This window comes from Lissotriton helveticus, chromosome 4_1 (assembly GCF_964261635.1).
Source record: "Lissotriton helveticus chromosome 4_1, aLisHel1.1, whole genome shotgun sequence".
Lineage (NCBI taxonomy): Eukaryota > Metazoa > Chordata > Amphibia > Caudata > Salamandridae > Lissotriton > Lissotriton helveticus.
In genome coordinates this window covers 1,818,518,171-1,818,538,626 of record NC_136063.1, presented here as the reverse complement: position 1 = coordinate 1,818,538,626, position 20,456 = coordinate 1,818,518,171, and the positions used below count along the sequence as shown (strand labels likewise).

The 20,456-nt window shown below is 42.3% G+C and overlaps 1 protein-coding gene across 1 annotated transcript in view; it reads right to left on the bottom strand.

The window, feature by feature from the left end:
• XPNPEP2 (X-prolyl aminopeptidase 2) overlaps window positions 1–20,456 on the bottom strand; it is a 472,549-nt gene that overhangs the window by 400,464 nt on the left and 51,629 nt on the right. Inside the window, exon 3 of the mRNA XM_078688442.1 lies at window positions 18,827–18,937. Coding sequence (XP_078544568.1) covers window positions 18,827–18,937 — 111 coding nt within the window. The remainder of the gene's footprint in view (window positions 1–18,826; window positions 18,938–20,456) is intronic.

Below are 20,456 nucleotides of genomic sequence, written 5' to 3'. Positions count from 1 at the left end.
ACTCGAATACAATTTACATAGAACATAACTACGTAGAGTATAACTTTATATTCTCATTCGCTATCTCGTGTTATATATGTTCTACACATTTCCTTACGTTTCATTTATCGCTGCTTCTCCATTTAAAGATTCACACGTATATGAATTCTACCTTGCACGTTCTACATTTCGTAAACATTTCTACACTTTTCTACATCAGCCCACTACGTATACGGGCCTTCTAAATCTAACACATATTCTAAAGTGAATACAGTTACCTTTTCTATATTACTTCAGATTATATTGGTTATCTATATGCTATAAGTGTCATTTCACATTACGATATACATTTCGTTCCTACGTTATTCAATGTGCTTGTAAATATGCCCTATACATACTTTTTATTCAAATTTGCGCTCTCTCAGTCCCCCCTTTGATGACTTCTAGGAGTCATCACTAAATGCAATTTGAATAATATCTCTAAACAGAACTAGTTACGGTATTCCCTCTTTTCATCGTTTCGAGAGCTCTTAAGCTTTTATACTGTTGATCTTGTAAAGCAGCTAGTCTCCTTTCTTGGTCTCTCATCGATCTTTGTAACTGGTTCGACCTGTACCATTTATACAATTTTACTAATCCTAATAATGTAATTATGCAAATTAATATTATTAATACAGGCTTCAAAATATACCAAACTATACCTTTGCCTAGATTAGCAAACCAACTTCCAACCTTTCCCACTCCATTTCCTACTTTTTCCCAAACATTTACTTTTGATTATTTCTACGCGCATATGATGTATCTAATGTGTCCCAAGGAAGAAAGAATTTAGCTAGTCTATCCTCCTTTTTGTAGTAGTCCCACTTGTTCATCTGCTTATAATTCGGAACTTCAGGCAGTACCGAATCATAATTTGAAAAGTAGTACTCAAACCCTTCTCTACCATAAAATATACTGAGCAGTAAACTACATGTTATCCCATAAGTCAATGGGAGATGGTGATATCTAATGCCTTCGTCTACAGAAACCGGCAATTGCATACAAACGTAGCAATCTTTGGCCTCCATGGCATTGATATATTCATACAATAATTTGGCATATGCATTTGACCTAAAGTTTCCTTGTGACTCGTCTATGTGTAATTCACGAGCTTCCTCTGCAAGTAACGCCTTTCCATGCGTAACAGTGCTCTCCTCCTTCCTTCCCACAAGAGCAGGTTTCAAGGTCGTTACAACTTTTACATTCGCCATTCTTTTATCATTCTCATGTCCTGTCATGTAAGATATCGTTACTACTATGATTATGAGGAATATCACTATTGCTATAAGTGTACCTACTATACATCTAGCCTTTCTGTTTGGGTTGCCGTTCTCCATGTCATCAAACAGCGTACCTTGTTCTCTAGCGAAAATTCTCTTTTCCAGTCTTTGGTTGCTTGTTTGCTTTCACAGTTTTTAAAGTACTTTTTATCAACAGGTATCTTTTTCACCACAATATCTTTTCTCTTCTTTGCAGCAGACAACCCTAGCCCTTCTCCGTCTCCTAAATGTAATCCCTAATTTTATTCTTCTTTCCACTCGGTGCTAGGTTATCTTCTTCTTTATAATAATCGTACAAAAGTCCTTAAGCATCAACAATTATTTTCGGTCCTGCAGCTTTCACAACAATAATTAATAGTTCAAAGCGAATAACTTTTTCTTCGTCTTCCGACATTTGCTGACCAACTGTTGGGAATTGTAATCTTTTTAGCACTAAATCTTGGATTTTACTCAGACATGGGGGTATGGGAAGTGTGAAAGTCAGTAACCCCTCAGTCTCGAGTCCAGGCGCCAACATCCATATCTCCACTGCCACAAATGGATCGAGATCGATTACTTTCACGCTCTTCACTCTCCCAGATTTCTGTCCCCAATACATCTGCTAGATAAGTCCACTCTGGGGTGGCGTACCTTCTGCAGGGCACACGTACCCTTCTCGATCTTCGTGGACTCTCAGTTCCTGAATCTGTCGTCTCTTCCTCCTGATCCGATTCTTCAGCGATCGGGACAAGAGTTCTTTTCTTTTCCCTTTCCGAACTTGGCCCTTTTCTTCTCTCTGGCCAACTGGCTTCGTCACTTTCCGTCTTTCCGCTCCTTGTTCCAGGACCCGTCTCTTGGTCACTCTCCGTTTGCTCGATATCTGTGTCGGACTCCCAATTACTTTCTTCTCCTGAGGCGACTTCGGTCCCACTAGTGTCCTGACCTTCGTCGTCCTGTTCCAACACAGTTCCAGCTTCTTCGATCACCTCCACAGCTTGGCTTTCCCCCTCTATGGCTTCTCCGCTTCCCGCCGGATTCTCATCCGAGAGAGGAGCTATATCTTCTAGAGGTGTTGGCACTCTTCGGGTGTGTGAGGCATGTATCCAGTTTGGCAGACCTCCACACTTCACTGCGGTATTCGTGACAAGTATGACTTGAAATGGTCCTCTCCAACGCACGTCTAAGCAATTCTTCCTGACATGCTTCTTCACCAGGACCCAGTCTCCTGGACTCAGGTCGTGGCACAAATCTTGTACTGATGGAACCTCTGCAGCCTGGACCTGGAGGGACACAGAATTTACGGCATCAGATAGTCCCTTACAGTAGTCCAAGATCAAATCGTCTGTGATATTCACTAGCGCTGCAGTCGGAACCGATGGCAATCTCATAGCTCTCCCCATTAGCACTTCATGTGGAGAGAGGCCTGTTCTTCTATCAGGTGTGCTACGTATGCTCATAAGAACTGCTGGAAGTGCGTCAGGCCAACTCAGGGATGTCGATGAACAAACTTTAGCCAGTCTGGACTTGATAGTACTGTTAATTTGCTCTACGATCCCTGAAGCTTCTGGTCGATAGCTGCAGTGTAACTTTTGATCGATATTTAAAGCCAAACACAGCATCTTCACCACTTCACTATTGAAATGAGTTCCTCTGTCCGATTCCAAAGAGGATGGCACCCCAAACCTCGGTATTAACTCCCTAAGTAACAATTTTGCCACTGTAAGTGTATCGCACCTACGTGTAGGGTAAGCCTCAACCCATCTAGAAAATATGCAGACGATCACTAACACGTATCTGAGTCTGTTGCATGGAGGCATTTCTATGAAGTCAATCTGCATCCTATTGAAAGGCCCCCCAGACCTTCCTATGTGACTCAAGGTAACTGGTGTTCTCTTTCCCACATTTAGTTGCTGACAGATCATACATCGCTGACACACTGCTTCTGCCGCTACTCTAAACTTAGGATTGAACCACGTTTGTCTGAATACTCTCACCATAGCATCTCTCCCTATATGTGCTGATCCATGCAATTTCCTTGCCATTGGACTAACAAGCTCATTTGGTAATACTGCTCTTCCGTCGGCAGAAACCCAGAAATTCATCTCACTTTTTTCACACCCTGCTGTTTCCCAGCTCTTTTTCTCATCAATAGGTGCATTTTCCTGTACAACTCTCAATTCATCCCATGTATCTACAGTGTCTAACAACATGGTCAATTCAGTTCTTTCCTGGATTCCCCCCACTTTTGCATCAGTGTGAGAATATCCCTGCTCTGCGCAATAACGCGCTACTTCATCTGCATATTTGTTTCCTAGTGATACAAAATCCACATTTTTTGTATGCGCTACACATTTGACCACTGCTATGGCCATAGGTTTTTGCAAAGCCTCTAACAGTAGTTTCACGAATTCTCCATTCCTAATGGGAGAACCCGAGGAGGTCATATAACCTCTTTGAGACCATAACTGCCCGTAATCATGAACTACGCCGAAACCATATTGGCTATCGGTGTATATAGTGACTCGAAGTCTGTCGCCTGCTAGGCAAGCACGAGTCAAAGCCACAATTTCAGCTACCTGTGCGGAGTGTACTCCTTCCAGGCAAGCGGCTTCTATAACTCTGGTAATCGTGCATACTGCATAAGCGGCTCTCAGCTGACCGACATCGTTTCTTACACATGAACCATCGACGAAGAGAATTTCATCTGGGTCTGTCAATGGCTCATCTACGATATCAGGTCTCGGTTTGGTACATAGCTCAGTCACATCGAGGCAGTCATGCTCTGTACAAATTTCATCGTTCACTTCATTCGGAAGTGGCATCAAGGTTGCAGGATTCAAGACAGAGCATCTCTTTAGGGTTACATTCTCGGCGGCCAATATAACCTGCTCGTAGCGTGTAAGCCTGCTATTCGTCAGATGCTGAGTCTTAGTCCTGGTCATTAACAGTTCTACAGAATGTGGTACATATACTTCTAACTGGTGACCCATAACTACGCTTTCAGATCGTTCAATGCTGACACCCGTTGCAGCTACGGATTTGAGACATCCGGGCAACGCTGCGGCTACTGGATCTAATGTAGCCGAAAAGTACGCCACTGGCCTGCGCGCATCTCCGTGGACCTGTGCTAATACCGCTAACGCGCATCCCTCTCTCTCGCAGCAGTAAAGCAAAAAAGGTTTAGTGTAATCTGGCATTCCTAAAGCCGGGGCACGACATAAGTCCTCCCTCAGCTGCAAAAACGCCATCAAACAATTTTTGTCCCATGGTACCGGATCACTCACTCCTTTGTGCGTCAGTTGCAATAATGGTTTAGCCTTCAGTGAAAAGTTTGCTATCCACTGTCGACAATAACCGACCATGCCTAGAAACATCCTGACTTCTCTTTGTGTCGTAGGCGCGTTCATTTTCATAATCGCCTCTATTCTGTCTGGAGACACCTTCCGCTTTCCCTTTTCAATCCTATGGCCTAAGTATTGCACCTCAGTCTTACAATATTGCAATTTACTTGGAGACACCTTGTGTCCATTCTCGGCCAAGTGATTTAACAAGGTGATGGTGTCTTCTCTGCAAGTTTCCTCAGTTTCTGACGCAACTAGGAGGTCGTCTATGTACTGGACCAGAACTGAATTCTTGGGCAGTACCAGACTCTCAAGATTTCGTTTCAATAACTGGTTAAAGATCGATGGGCTCTCTGTATACCCCTGAGGGATACGACACCATGTTAAGACTCGATCTTCCAGCTTGAAAGCGAAAAGATACTGGCTCTCCTCATCTAACGGTATCGAAAAGAAAGCCTGACACAAATCTATCACGGTAAACCATTCAGCTTGGAATGGTATCTGAAATAATATCACTGATGGATTCGGTACCACTGGACAACATGAGACAACAATGTTATTAATCTTTCGAAGATCCTGCACTATTCTGTATTTTCCACTAGGCTTCTGCAAACCCATGATCGGGGAATTACATGGACTTCCCACGATCTCCTTCAGAATTCCCTGCTTAATCATGGATTCGATCACAGGCTTGATCCCTGCAATTGTCTCTGGCGTTAGCTTATACTGTGGCGTTCTTGGATACTCAGCATGGGGTCTTACCAAGATTTTTACCGGTTCCACTCCTTTAATCAGTCCTATTTCTTCCCCAGTAAAATCCCATACCTCAGCTGAAACTCTCTCCCTCAAGTCCTGCGGAAGTTCCTCCACTGTTAAGGTAGGATATAATTCCACACACTCTTTTGAGTTTACTACTTTAAAATCAGCATCCTCATCCTTGGTCTGCACTTCTACTCCTTCAGGTGTGCAATGTATCGTGCAATTCAGCTTGCACAACAAGTCTCTCCCTAATAAGCACACAGGACTAGAATCGCAAATTACAAACTGATGTTCGTCACTGTAATTCCCTATCCTTACTGACACTGGTTCGGTCAAGGGATTTGTCATCCTTTTATTCGCGACTCCTACCACCTGAATTGTTTCTCCTGATATTGGCAGACCTGGGACCACCGCAGATCTTAATGTGGATCGAGTGGCTCCCGTATCTACCAAGAAGGTTGTAGGACATCCCGCTATTTCAGCCTCTACGTATGGTCCTCTCTGATCTACTTCCAAAGCGGCTCCTAGCGTACAATCTTCCTCCCTATTCGCCCGCTGCCCTGTAAGAGGATCAACGTAGTAGCATTCCTCTCCTCCTACAAACAATGGCATCTGTCTGTAGGTTTTCCCTCCGTTTGAGATGCGAGGTGGTTGAGGAAACGGGGCTCGAGGAGTCTGAGTCCCTCCTTTGACAAACTTGCCCTTCGGGACTGTGGCTCCCTTAACCACGTTATTCTGAACCTCTTCCTCCTCCCGTTCAAGATCCCCTGACTCAACATTGTAAGGACACTCGCGTCGCCAGTGTCCCACCTCGTTACACTGATGGCATCTCGTCGTCTTTTTCAGTGTCGCGATGTCCACTCTCGGTCTCGGTCTTTCTCCCTCATCTCTGCTTTGATTATTCTGTTTCTTTGCCTGCGTTCCTGTTCCCTGCTGCCACGGTTTATCCTTTCCAGCAGCTTGCATTTGCACTAGCATTAACTTTTCTTTAAGCTTCTTTGCCTTAGAGTCTATCTCGTCACTACAGTACCTTGCATACCTCAGAATTTCATCCAAAGGCTTATTCTGCCAACAGATCAGATGCTGCTGGATCATTAGACATATTTCTGGTCTTAATCCGAGGACAAACTTCGAAACAAACTGTCCTATGTCCTTGGGATCCATCACATCTAACCCGCTGTACTGCTTGAATGCTTTCAGTAATCTCTCATAGAACTCATGAACTGTCTCTTTCGGCTCCTGAGTAGTTCGATCTATCTTTACCCAGTCTATGTCTTGCACCGGCACTTTCTCTTTTAGCCATGTTATTACTCTCTCGTAATTTTCCATGACTCTGCCTGATGGACCATTCGTCCGGGTATCTCTCGGGGGCTCGCAAGTAGGCCATCCAATACTGAGCTTGCACGCCGTCCACAAATCTCCGGGTACTACGATATCGAACAGTGTGTTCAAATCGATCCACAGTACCTTCGAGATCTTCACGAATCTCTCTACCTGCTTGTACCACTCGACGGGATTATCTCTAAGCTTTGGGAAAGAATTGGTAAATGCCGCCAAATCCCCCCTACTCCAGGGCACATGAACGTAGCTTCCATTCGCGATTTCTCGCAAAGGGAAGGCTTCCATTCGCATCAAGTCTGCGTCCTGGGACTTCTCAAGCACACTCCGTCTAACGGAGCCCTTTCTGGACCATCTTTCCTCCCATCTATCTAGTTCTCTCCATATTCTTATACTTACGATCAATTCCCTTATGTGTACCTTCAGCGCGATCGTTCTACGGTCATCCAAGTCCTGATCCGTGCAAGTTAGCCTATGGTTACTCTGTAAAGCCTTAGTTCGTGACAGGTCTACCATGTACCTATTTGCTAAATTAGATAAGTTCTCATGAGCTGACCTCGCTCTCCGAGTAATATCTTTGGATATGAACAGTATCTCATCTGGTGTATACGAAGCTAATCTCTCTAATGAAACTGTACCATCAATCAATTCATCCAGATCTGTCTTCAAACTCATCACGTCAAGCCGTTTTGCTTTTATTTCTGCTTTTAGCATCTCAGTTCTATGTTCTTCTCTCATGTCCCTCTCACCTCCACTATGCGCCCTACGCCTGAGCACAGGTGAGTTATGAGGGATCTTCCTTTCTTCTCTTCGTTCCCACCCCTCTAGATCCCAAGCCTTTCCATCTTCGCGTGGGGTATGGTGGAATAATGCTCCGTCCCCCAACCCTATGTTCCGACTTTTCGGCTCGGTTTCTCCAGATGTGGGATAGGATCCACCGTTCGGTTCTAGCCCATTATAACTTGCTTGTTGTCTGGTGTCGCTTAATAGCCGATAGGTTCCGTCACGACCCTCCATGTTCCCGTGATCTCTTTCGCGATCACCGGATGGATGGCGAGACGTTTCGCAACTTCCTATGTTCTCCTGACTCCGTCCACTATCACCGGATGCATGTCGAGGCGCTTCGCGACTCTCCATGTTCCCGTGACTCCAATGTCTTACATTCTCACCTGGGGCATGATGTGTGCACCTAAAGGTATTCTGGTACTCCTGTGTCCTACGTTCCCCTTCACTGAAGGTGACGTGAGGCACTTCGCTATACCCTGCACTTCTGTCTTCGCCCGTTAGCCTATCGCTGTTATCGGTAGGATAAATATCTCTTCTGCTCTCTTGGCTTCCTCTCTCCCACTCGGGGCTGCTTTCGCCCGCTCCACAATGAGAGAGAATCCTGCTCCCCTGCTCTCTCCACTCGGATCCCGTTTCTAAACTTTTATTCCGAGCCTCTCCGGCAGCGTCCCATTCTCTCAGGTATTCCCTTAATTCCTTATGGGTTTTCGGTTTAGGACCCCTCAAATCCATTGGTCCTCTTCGACCTCCCTGTTCTACCCTGGGACCTATTGCGGAATCTAATGGGGTACTCCGACTTATTGGTGCTCGTATTTGCCTGTGGGGATTCATTGTGGCCTTCCTATTCTCCCCTTCTGTTCTTTCATTTTCCCATCGTGCCTGTTCCTCCTGCTGGACCCCTTCCGGGTTGTAGATAGACACAATAGGGCCTATGGTGACCGGGACTTGCAAAGCATCCGGCATTTGATATGTCCTAGCGCATTGCGTCTCCGGCACCTTCTGGACCACAAATCTTCCCACTACTCTCTGTTCAGAACTAGTTTGGGGTATTTCCTCAGTCCTATTAACGTCCCATTCTGTTACTGGGATCGACTTATACTCCCCCCACCTAGCTCCGTCCGTTTGCGGTAATATGGGGCTCGCAAGTTCCCCGCTATATGGAGGTGGTCTGTCTATCAATAGCCTCTCTATCAGATCCTCCTCCATCTCGCTTTCCTCATCTTCCTGTTCTATAGGTTTCCGTTCACCCGTAACATCCAACATCGGGTACAGTTTCTCTGCTTCTATCTTCTGCACCCTCCATTTCTTTGCTTCATCGTCCCATTTAGCATCCTGTACTGCTTTTACCGATCTTCTCACTCTTTCTTGTCGCCTCTTTACGCCCCTTTCGTGTGCTGTTCTAAACCACACACCAAGAGCTTCAAATTGTGTTGGCCTCGGTAAAGGTCTCATTGAAAGCATCGTTGCCTTCAATTGGTTCAACACTTCTAATTTAAACGTTCCAAATCTTGGAAACGCCAGTTCTTTTAGCCCTTCAGTTATCCTGTGCCACTCGGAAATCCATAATATCGAGTGTAAGCCTACATTTACTGCCATATGATATGCTGGTGTGCCTTCTGGTGGAGCTTCTTCTCCGACACATAAATTTTTCCTTTTTCTTTTAAAGATTTTTCCTAAACCCTTAAAACACTTCATTTTGATCACGTACGATATTTCTTACTTATTTGCGTCTTGCTAACAACCACCAATCCCTGTATGACTCTCGCTAATCAGCCTATCTCAGCACAGTTCTTATGCTAATTGACCAACCTCAGCACGGCTCTACGCTGACGTCACTTGTCTCTTCAGCAGCTTCCCTCGTTTCTCAACTCGTTCACGATGTCACATGCGTTTTCATTCATACCTTGAAAAAATGACTACTTCCGTCCAAGCGATCACTTCTCTCTCTGACTGTACGGCCACAGTCTAACTGTAATTGCTACCCCAACTGGCACAGCGTCTTTCTTTTTACGGTCGGACACTTGCCTCCACTGATAGGTTACTTACACACAGTAAACGTACGACCAGCGTCCGCTACTCATTTGCTCACTCGTACGCTCCCCCTATCATCGGTCTGTCGGGAAATCAATGGTACCTCATGACCCCCTTTCAATGGTAGACAAATTACTCTGGGTGTTCGATACACCCGAACCACTTAAGTCCTCTGGACATAAGATTTCATCCGGTTGCGCGCGCTCACAACCTTCCCACAATCACACTACAATCATTCAACTCCGCTTGACATTACAACACAGGAACAACGTTAAACACCGCAATCTTACAACGCATGACCCTTATACTCACTCTTGACTGATTCTGTTGCTTTTCTCTCGACGCACCATCAACACCGTCTTCGGCTGCAATTCTTCTTCTGGTCGACAATGACTAGGGACCTTGGGGTAAACTAACCTGGCCTAGGTCGTCTTCCTCAAGAAGATAACCATCATTACTCTGCTACCAACTGCGGGGAATGAGATTTCGATATCAACTTATGATTGTGATAAATTTAATAAAGAATCCCATTCATCTGTTTGGACCGCTCGTATCTGTCATTGAGGAAAGGACCACCCTCGCATTTGTTAGATATACCCCATTAACTGACGCCACTCTGAAGAACCACTTACAACTGATAGAGTTTTAAGGGTTTTATATAGAATTAATTTGAATGCGATACAATCCACTCAGGATAAAATCTCCAAATATACAAAATACAAATCGGTTACAATATCAGCCACTCAAGCTTCGGTGTGAAGTGGTTTCTTCCGCGTCATCTGTAATAAGATAAAGAAATCATCAAATTAATCTATCCCTATTCTATGCTATGTGTCAACCCTACTTCGCAAGTTTCTTCCCTAAAAAGGTGCCAGCAGTTTGACTCCCAAAGAAGTTCAAACTCTCTTAGCCTCTAAAGGAATCCTTAAGTTTCAGAAGCAGTACCCTATTCTGCCTACCCATTCGATCTCTCTAAGGGTCCTCGGCCTACTGCTCCCTTGCGCTCTGATATCTCAGCGCATCTGCTCAATGCATCTACCTTCACCCTTGCTCTGAGCAATTCGTCTCGCTGTTCCTAATCTCCCAATTGCTCATCGCTAATGGTGCTATTCTCACTAATGATTCTGCTCTCCTCCCCGGGGTGCTGTCCCTAATATACACAATCACAGTGTGGGTAGAACGCCCCTTGACGCCCACCACGGACTTTCCCCGATGATGTCAGCTTCTAGCTTCGTCCATTGCTTCATCTCTTTCGTCGTCCGTTAAGCTGACCTTTCTCCTTTAGATGTCATCTTCATCTTCTTATTGGTGACTTCATTCAAATTTACAATTGACATTTCAGAGCACAAGTCAACATCGTCAACAGAACTTTAAACTACGACTGTGATGTTGACCCTTCTAGGTCCTGTGAATGGACTTCTCAAAACAAGTTTCGAATTCTTAACGCTTCTCATCACGTTCAGGTCATAAACCTTGTCCAGCGTTGTCACCTTAAATCTAACAAGTGCTAGACTTCTTGGCTCTCATGTCCACATCAAGCTATTTACAACTCCTGTAAGTCCGCTAAATTATATACATCGGACTGTGCTCCTGCTAACCCTTGGTCAGTCTGGTTAGAATCACAAATGACCTAAACCTTTCTAACATTCCTACAAAAAGTCTTCTACACAGTACAACCTTTAACACACATTTATATATTCGTATTTAGCAAAAGTCTTGATTATACTCGAATACAATTTACATAGAACATAACTACGTAGAGTATAACTTTATATTCTCATTCGCTATCTCGTGTTATATATGTTCTACACATTTCCTTACGTTTCATTTATCGCTGCTTCTCCATTTAAAGATTCACACGTATATGAATTCTACCTTGCACGTTCTACATTTCGTAAACATTTCTACACTTTTCTACATCAGCCCACTACGTATACGGGCCTTCTAAATCTAACACATATTCTAAAGTGAATACAGTTACCTTTTCTATATTACTTCAGATTATATTGGTTATCTATATGCTATAAGTGTCATTTCACATTACGATATACATTTCGTTCCTACGTTATTCAATGTGCTTGTAAATATGCCCTATACATACTTTTTATTCAAATTTGCGCTCTCTCACCTCCTCCTTAAAGTAGGTGTTAAAATGCTAATGTTTTGCGACAGCATTTTGGTCACAAAACATCCCCACATACCGATGCGATTCGGTATTAGGAAGGGACGCCTTAAACACGCCCCTTCCTAATAGTGATCGCAAACTCATTTTACGATTTGGTAACAGGTTACTGAATTGCATAATAGGGTTTACTGCATCTGAAAAGCATTTTTTGCATTCACAAATCGGCCCGTTTGCGAAGGCAAAAATGCTTTATGATTGAAGTGGGCAAGTATAAAAGCGGAGAGGTAAAGCTATGGGCAACAACTGGGATGGCCAAAGGGGCATGCGATGAGGGCAGTTGATAATGACATGTTTATGTTTTATGTTTAGGAAATTTGTATTGCGCACAAATACCCTGGGGTGTCTCGGCGCATAGGACTGTGAGCCAGACTAGAGCACACGAAGGACTCACTGATTAAATAGCCAGGTCTTTAGTTGTTTCCTAAAGATTACGAGGGTGGAGCTACTTCTGATGGGGAAGGGGAGGGTATTCCAGAGTCTGGCAGTGGCAACAAGAAAGCGTCTGTCTCCCCAGGAGGAGGTTTTAGTGCGAGGAACTGGGAGACAAAGGGCCGTGGGGGAACGGAGTGTTCTTGGGGGGGGCGTAAGTGACGAAGGCATTCCTGAGAAACTGAGGCCCTACGTTGTGAATGGCCTTATATGCAATGCAAAGGGCCTTGAACTTGATCCTATTTCTGACCCGAAGCCAGTGGAGATGGCGAATGGCATTAGTGGTGGATTTAGATTTAGGGATCCAAGTAGGACCCTGGCTGCAGCGTTCTGAACCGACTGGAGTTTGTTCAGAACCTTCTCTTGGGCATTTAGAAGGAGGGCGTTACAATAATCGATCTTTGAGAAGATCAGGGTGCTGACAAGGGTTTTGCCCGCAGAGGCCGGAAGATAGGGCATCAGCTTCTTGATTTTCTTTAGGAGGTAAAAGGAAGAGGATACCACATTATTTACATGGTGGTTGAATATGAGTTTATCATCAACCATCACTCCCAAGTTTCTAACCTTGGGAACGGGTTGTGGTGGAGGATCCATTTCTTTGGTGGGATGGTGGGAACTGATCGAAAAGCGGATGCGGACAGACACTGATCTGATCAATGTGGAGGGATAATGATTGGATTCAGTACACAGATTGGGAATTGATAAAAATGATACAGAGAGGTTTAAGGGATGTGAGTGACAGATAGGGTGAGTTGGTCCTTTTTTGGACACTGATGTTGCCAAAGAGGGTTTAAGGGTGGCGAGAAGGCCAGCAGCAATAAACAGGTCAACCAATAGGTGGGGATAGAGGTTTCAGGGTTTTGTAGGAGACAAGAAGTTGAGGTAATAAGGGACTTTGTGAATGACCCTCCGGTGTGGTTGAGGTGCACTTTATTGGGGGAACAGTATATAATTGGAGGTGGTGATGAGATATTATTGGGATGATTGATGAGGCAGGTTAAAGCAGCAAAGGATGGAAACAAAAACCACCCTGGGGAGGAGTTTTTCTAGTTGGTGGTTTGATGGCTCTGGGGAAGAGTCTAGGGTAACTGGAGTACGAGAACTGTCGAATACGTAGGGAGAGAATGAAGCCAGGTGAGGGCGGGCCTGGTACACGGTAAGAAACATTTGAGCCAGGTTGAAAGGCATATGGGTTAACCACAATAATGGAAACATTTAATGTACAAATGTAAAATGTTTATTGGAAAGGGGGATTAGTTTAGGAGTGGAAATTGTTAAGGGGAGAGGGGATGATATAATTATTCCTTTTAGTTCTTTGTGACGTCATGATTAATGCATATGGCAAAGTTGAATGCTGTGCCATGTTAGCCCACCTTTCTCCAAACTTAAGCAGCATTTTTCAGATAATACAGCGGGTCGCTCCCCCATTTTTATGGTAACAAAACACAGATTGCCTCTACACTCTCATATGTTTGGGGAGTGATCCTTTATATATAGTGATTTCATTTCCTGATACATTATGCTAGAGGAAGGACAAAGCAAAGCTTTTAATTTCTTCCTTAGTATCCATTTACACAAAAAAGGACCAGCATGCCGTGTATACACCTATATAGTCTGTGGTATAATTCACACAGGGGAACCGTCGGAACATCGCGGGCAGAGCCATGCGTGTTCCAACAATGCAAGTGCTACCACGCTTTAACCATGTATATGCGTGGTTAAGGCAGTGCGCGGTCTAGCTGCTGCTGGGCGGAAGCAGGAAGGAACAAGAGAGGACGTGGTGAGATGAGTGGGCTGGGGCTGGGTTTTAGGGGGATGAGGGTAGTTTTTAAGGGTTGGGGTAGTTTTCAGGGCTGGGGGGTTGAGGTTGTTTTTCAGGGCGGCAGGTTGGTGAAGCTTTTAGGGCTCAGGGGGTTAGAGTAGTTTTTAGGGCTTACAGGAGTGCAGGGTAGTTTTTAGGACGGGGCAGGAAAGATTCTAGGATTTTGGGAGAGAGGGTTTCTTTTTTTTTGGAGCGGAGAGGGGGTCGTTTCATGTCTCAGGATGGGGGCTTGAAAGGCTGTTTTAGGATTCAGAGTGGGGGGGCAGGGATCAGGATACTTTTAAGGGCTAAGGGAGGGTGGTTTTTAGGGCTCAGGTGGCGTAGTTTTTAGGGCATAGAGGACAGTGGGTTCGTTTTTAGGGCTGCAGGGCAGGGACGTTCCTAGAGCTTGGAGGAGAGGAATGGTTTTTAGGAGGGAGAGGATAGTTTTAGGTCTCAGGGCAAAGGGGCAGGGGTCGGGCGTTGGGGACTTACCTAATAAGTCTTAACCACACATATGTCTTTGCCATACATGCCTTAAAAACAGATATTTCATTGTAAAGTGTTAAGTAATGAATACCGGAATCTGATTCATTAAGTATTTATTCCAGAATGAAGAACATCGACAGGGCAGCCTTCCCTCAGTCCTTCTCCCTGTCTCACTGCAGAAACGAATGCAGGTTGTCAGGGAGAACAACCGAAGGATGGAATCAACAATTGAACAATAACAATACATAGTAATGCAAAATATATTCCTCGTGCTGCAGCACGAGATAAACAACCCCTAAAAGAAACATAACACATCTTCCTCCTTAATACATAAATAAAATATATAAACAATAAATAATAAAAGCAACAATATAAAATAACAAAATAAGAATTCTAATTCAATTTGACTGTTCATCGCAAACAAAATCTTTTAACCATTTGGGTTTAGTGCGATTGCGCACGGAACGGTCACTAATAACGTTATTTATACTCTCTGTGACCTCTGTTGCAGCATAAGTATTTTTTTGAGTTTCTGTTGCAGCATGGGTATCTTTATGAGTTTTAGTAGTATCTAAAGTGACGTCAGCGTCAACCACTGTTCCAGATGTCCCAACACTAACACTAGTATCAACCATGCTGCTATTCAGAGGAAGAGGAAGAGGTGTGGCGCCGCGGCCAGGGCGACTGACTCCGGAATCTGGGGATCACGGTTCGATCCCCGGAACCGGCAGCAGATTAGCCCAGCACCATGTGACTCTGGGCAATAGCTTGCTTAATCTTCCCGACGGCCCCCAGCGCCTAGAGACCCTAACAGGTGATTGTGCGCTTTACAAATGTGGATATTATTATTATTATTCACAAAGGAAGATTCAACAGCGGGGTATTCACCAGTGTCAACACTAGAGGACTCTTCAACAGGACGACCAACATTGCTAGTACTAGCATGAACAACAAATTCAGAGCTCCTGGTGTTATAATTTTCTTGATAACCCAGAATTCTCACTCTTCTTGTACAGATGAATGTCACTTTTAAGTATCGCAATACGTTTCAGATTCCATACTTTTCCATTACTTAGTTGTACAGCATTGCAAAAAATGTTGGTTACTTTTAAAGGTTCAGAAAATTGACTTTGACCTTAACCCAGGAACCCACACTAATGTCACAAAATTTAACATTATGTTTCAAGTCATATACCGCTTTGTTTTTAAGGTGTTTTTTTCAATCCTAGTTCTCAAAACATCCATGGGTATGCTAGGTTTATGAATGTTAAGCATCCCTTCTGCATTGCATTTTGTACAAACAGCTCTCCCTTTCATGACTTCAAAATGTGACACACCTAAAACATCATGTGGAGAAGTTCTATACATCCAAATAGTTTTGAACAATTGCAATTCCCAATCAGTTATTACAAATGGCAGATTGTATAGAATTTTTTAAGACTCTGTTGAAACATTTAATCATGCCATTCCCACTTGGGTTGTGTAGAGAAGTAGTACAGTGTCCTATTTCCACCTGGTCAAAATATTCCTTGGCAATTTTTGAAGTAAATTGGACACCATTGTCACTTACTAAAAGAGCAGGAAGCCCTTCTCCAACAAAAACACAATCCAAAAATGTAATTACCACTTCAGAATTAACCTTCTGAACAATCTTCAGAACAGGCCACCTAGAAAAAAGATCAATTACAGCGAAAACATATTTATTCTGATAGCCAATAGGCCCCATTATGTCAATGGCCATAGTATGCCAAGGAGATTTCGGGATCATTGTTTCAGCCATGGGAGGTTTGAGAGTAACAAGGGTTTTATCTGAGTTGGCACACCAGACACAATTTCTAATAAACCTCTCAATAAATAGGTCCATTCCTGGCCACCAGTACCATTGTTTTATCCTTTGCTTGGTCTTAACTATTCCACCATGCCCCTCATGACACATCTTAACTATATTTTCTCTAAGATTAGCCAGAGGAATGACTTTATCATTTCTCATGATATTACCATTTGATGTAGAAGGTTCTTTGTAAACTTCCCACAGATGCTTAAAATCATCAGGTAAACTGCACTTAGATGTCCAACCGCTGGTAATAAAAGAAACAGTATCCTTCTTACAAGACTTTTCCCATTCGCTTTTATCAATCTTGGGTAATCCTTGGTCATGCACTAATGCAACTTCAATGTTCTCCCATTCATGATCAGAACTGTCAGTCAGATTAATTGGCAAACGTGATAAAAAATCAGCTACTACGTTCTTCTTCCCTGGTACATAAACAATTTTGTAGATGTAATTCTGTAATCTCAAGGACATTCTAGCAATCCCAGGGGATGCATTGAATAAACCTTCGGTAGTCAACAACCTAACTAAAGGTTTGTGAACCGTTCTAAGATTGCATGGTTTTCCCCATATAAACGCCCTGAAATGTTCAAGCAACCAAATGCAAGCTAATTTTTTTTTCTCAATCACTGGGAATTTCTCCTCAGTAGATGAAAGGGCTCGGGAGGCATAAGGAATAATAAATTATTTTCCCTCCTGATTCACTTGAAAAAATACTCCACCCAACCCTCTGTTGCTAGCATCTACTGTGATATAGTTCTCGAATTCAGGTTCAAACACACTTAAGGCTTGGGCATTAGATATTGCCTTCTTAATATTTTCAAACTCTTCACTACATTCCACAGACCAAATAAACTTGGATTTGTTATTAAGTAATTGACGTATGTTTAAAATTTTGGCTTGAAAAATTTCTCACAAATTTGGAATAAAACTCAACCAAACCAACAAAAGATCGTACTTCATCTTTGTTTTTTGGATGAGGAGCATTCAACACTGAATCAACAAGAGCAGGTTTGGTGGAGATCCCTTCACCACTGATGACATGTCCTAAATATGTGATAGATTTCACTGCAAATTTACACTTAGGGTGTTCAACAGTTAACCTCTTTTGTTCCAGAATACACAAAACTTCTTTGAGGATAATATCATGTTCCTGTTTTCCTTCCCAAAAACTAGACTATCATTCCTGGAAACAAAGTACCGTATCAAATTTACTAAAAAGTTGGTGCATCAACCTTTGAAAAATTGCCGCAGCAGATGCGAGACCAAATGTTAATTGCTTGAAGGAGTAATGAACGCTGTCAAAGGTTTGCTTTCATCAGTGAGAGAAATCTGATGATATGCGGCAGATAGGTCTATTGTAGAAAACCAATTAGCACCTTTAATTAAGCTCAACATTTCTGAAATTTTCGGCAATGGAAACTCGTCAACAACAATATTGCTATTCAAATGTCTTAGATCAATACATAACCTCAACTTACCGTTGCTGCGGCGTGCAACAACAATCAGAGAAATCCATTGTGATAATTCAATCGATTCAATTGTATCAGCTTTGACAAGTTTCTCATGTTCAAGATCTAATTCCTTTCTCAATATAATGGGTATATCCTAACTTTATGTGTAACATCATTTAACTTACCAAATTCCTTGTTGAAAACCTTAGGAAAAGAATTTAAAATTTGTTTGCAAAAATCTGTGTTCTCATATATGAGCATGACAGGATCGTCACTATTGCGGTTAAGTATTATACCAAGGTTGCCTTGATCTCTCCATCCCAATACTGAGGGGCCTTTTTTTGACACATATAGTTTGCCAAAAGATTCCCTTCATTTAAATCTAAAAAGAAGTGACCAAAAACCATTTTATAGAAGGCTCAGATCCTGAAGATCAAAATGGTTGAGGAGGTTGAATAGTGAAATTCTGTTGAGATGCCAAAATAAAATATATAGGACAAATAACAGTAGAAATTCAAACAGGTACAAATGATATATAAATATATCTGAGTAAAACTGTACTTTTAAATAAAATAAAATTGTACCCTAATAAAATGCAGAAATTCTGATGGCTGAAGGAAGGCTCTTTGCTTGTAAAACTAATTAAAAAAATGCGGTTCCTTTAAATGGATTCAATCCAGGATTGAATCCATTCCTTCCAAACCGAAGGATGGAATCAACAATTGAACAATAACAATACATAGTAATGCAAAATGAATTCCTCGTGCTGCAGCACGAGATAAGCAATTCCTTAAAGAAACATAACATAAAGGCATGGTAAAAGTATATGCGTGGTTAAGACTTGGGTGGTTAAGAACGTGTGGGACTGGTATGTGTGGTAAACGCATGCATGGTTCTGCCCTAGAACTTGCAGAAAGAAAGGTACAGTTTGCAACTGGCAGCAAATTTGAAACTTCTTGTCCTAATCCTAAATCTTGTGATATGAATGCATTCATTTTCTAGAATGGTGCTTAAGAGTCACTATGTGAAAATCTAGAATGAGAGGATAAAGGAATTCACTTAGAAAAGACAGTAATCACAATACTGAGAATCATGTTATTCTTACCAGGTGTGCATCCGTGGCTGGGATTATGTAGGCGCGTATGTTGACTTTTTGCATCTCTTGGCGAAGGGCGTTTAGTCGCTCGGTTGTGTTTATCACTGTTGGTGGCAGGTACTGATTCCATAAAGAAAAGGACATCTCTATTTATTACCTTTATGATATCCAAAATTAACTGTTATAGGAGGCATTAATGGAAAGCTTAATACCAGCAAAGGAACCGATTTCATCTAATATCTTTATGCCAGAACAATTTATTTATTTTCTAAAACATTTATTTGTTTCTGGAACTGTCTGTCGTAATTAAGACACTGGAAAAGGGTGGTTAATTACTCCACCACTTGTGGACACTACCTTCTATAGTAGTATTTGGTCCTTTACACAATGTACCATTCTTGTAAATTTCCTAGCTTATCCACTTACCTTCATATGCACACCCTGTAAAAAGGCTGCTATGCAAGTAAAACATATTTGCCTTCCGAATTTGAAGGAAGCATGGCAGGAAGAACTAGAGAAGAGGATTTATCACAGTAAACTCTGAGAATAGAACCTTGAGTTACATTTAATGATTAGCTGCAAGGTAAACCTCAGGTGGACGTTTGCTCTTTCATTGAAAGTAAGAAGGTAAATCAATGTAGTATGACTACAAGCCTGCAGAACTAATGAGAGAAGTGTGTGCTTCTATGTTTAACTATACACTGAAAACAATAAGCGAATAGTGGGAACATCAAGCAAAATAGTAAGAAATTATGTACCGGAAAAATATGAAACCCATCATCTAGAAAAGGTAAACGTGTATATATCAGATGGACCTGATCAACTACATTCTCAGGAATTTGATAAACTGGTAGTGTATTAGTAAGTCCAAATGTACACCCAGTTGTGTAATCTGTGCACTGTGAAACTAGAAAATTCTGCATAGTGAGCTTCACTTCAATAATAAGCAAAATGCTATAACCAGTACCTAGGGAAATTCCGCAAGAAGTATATTATACTTTGTAATCCAGTATTGCCTTACGAAAAATAAACCAACTTAACTTAATAATGTTTTTTTTTCTGTATTTTGAAAAACATAATACCATACAATCAATATACTAGAAGCAATATTAATATGGTTGGCGACCAAACAAGCCAGCCCCAAAAAGGTCTGCTCTATCCTTGGTCCCCTGAATTCCTCCACAAGCCCCAGCAACACCGTATGCGGGGTAAACTCCAAGTTCCAGCCCAGGACAGCAGACAGTTCTCAGCCACTCCCTGCCAGACAGGTCACAGCACTGGGCAATCCCACGCCACGAATCTATGACAGGATATCGACGGACATAATATCGGCCTACAGAACATTGACCCTGGAATATCGAAGGCAAGTATATCGACACCCTATCTACAACGTGGTAAGTACAAAAATATCGAAACCAAAATATCGATGTTAAAAATATCGTAATTTAAAATATCGTTTGTTTTTCTGTTAAAAAAAAAGTAAAATAAAGTAAATAATACTTAAAAATAAAAGACACATATTTAAACACATTTAATAATGTTTAAAATTAATAAATAATACATATTGAATAATATAACTTTAATTAAAAATAAACATAACATATATACTTACCTAATAATACATTTTATTAATTATTTT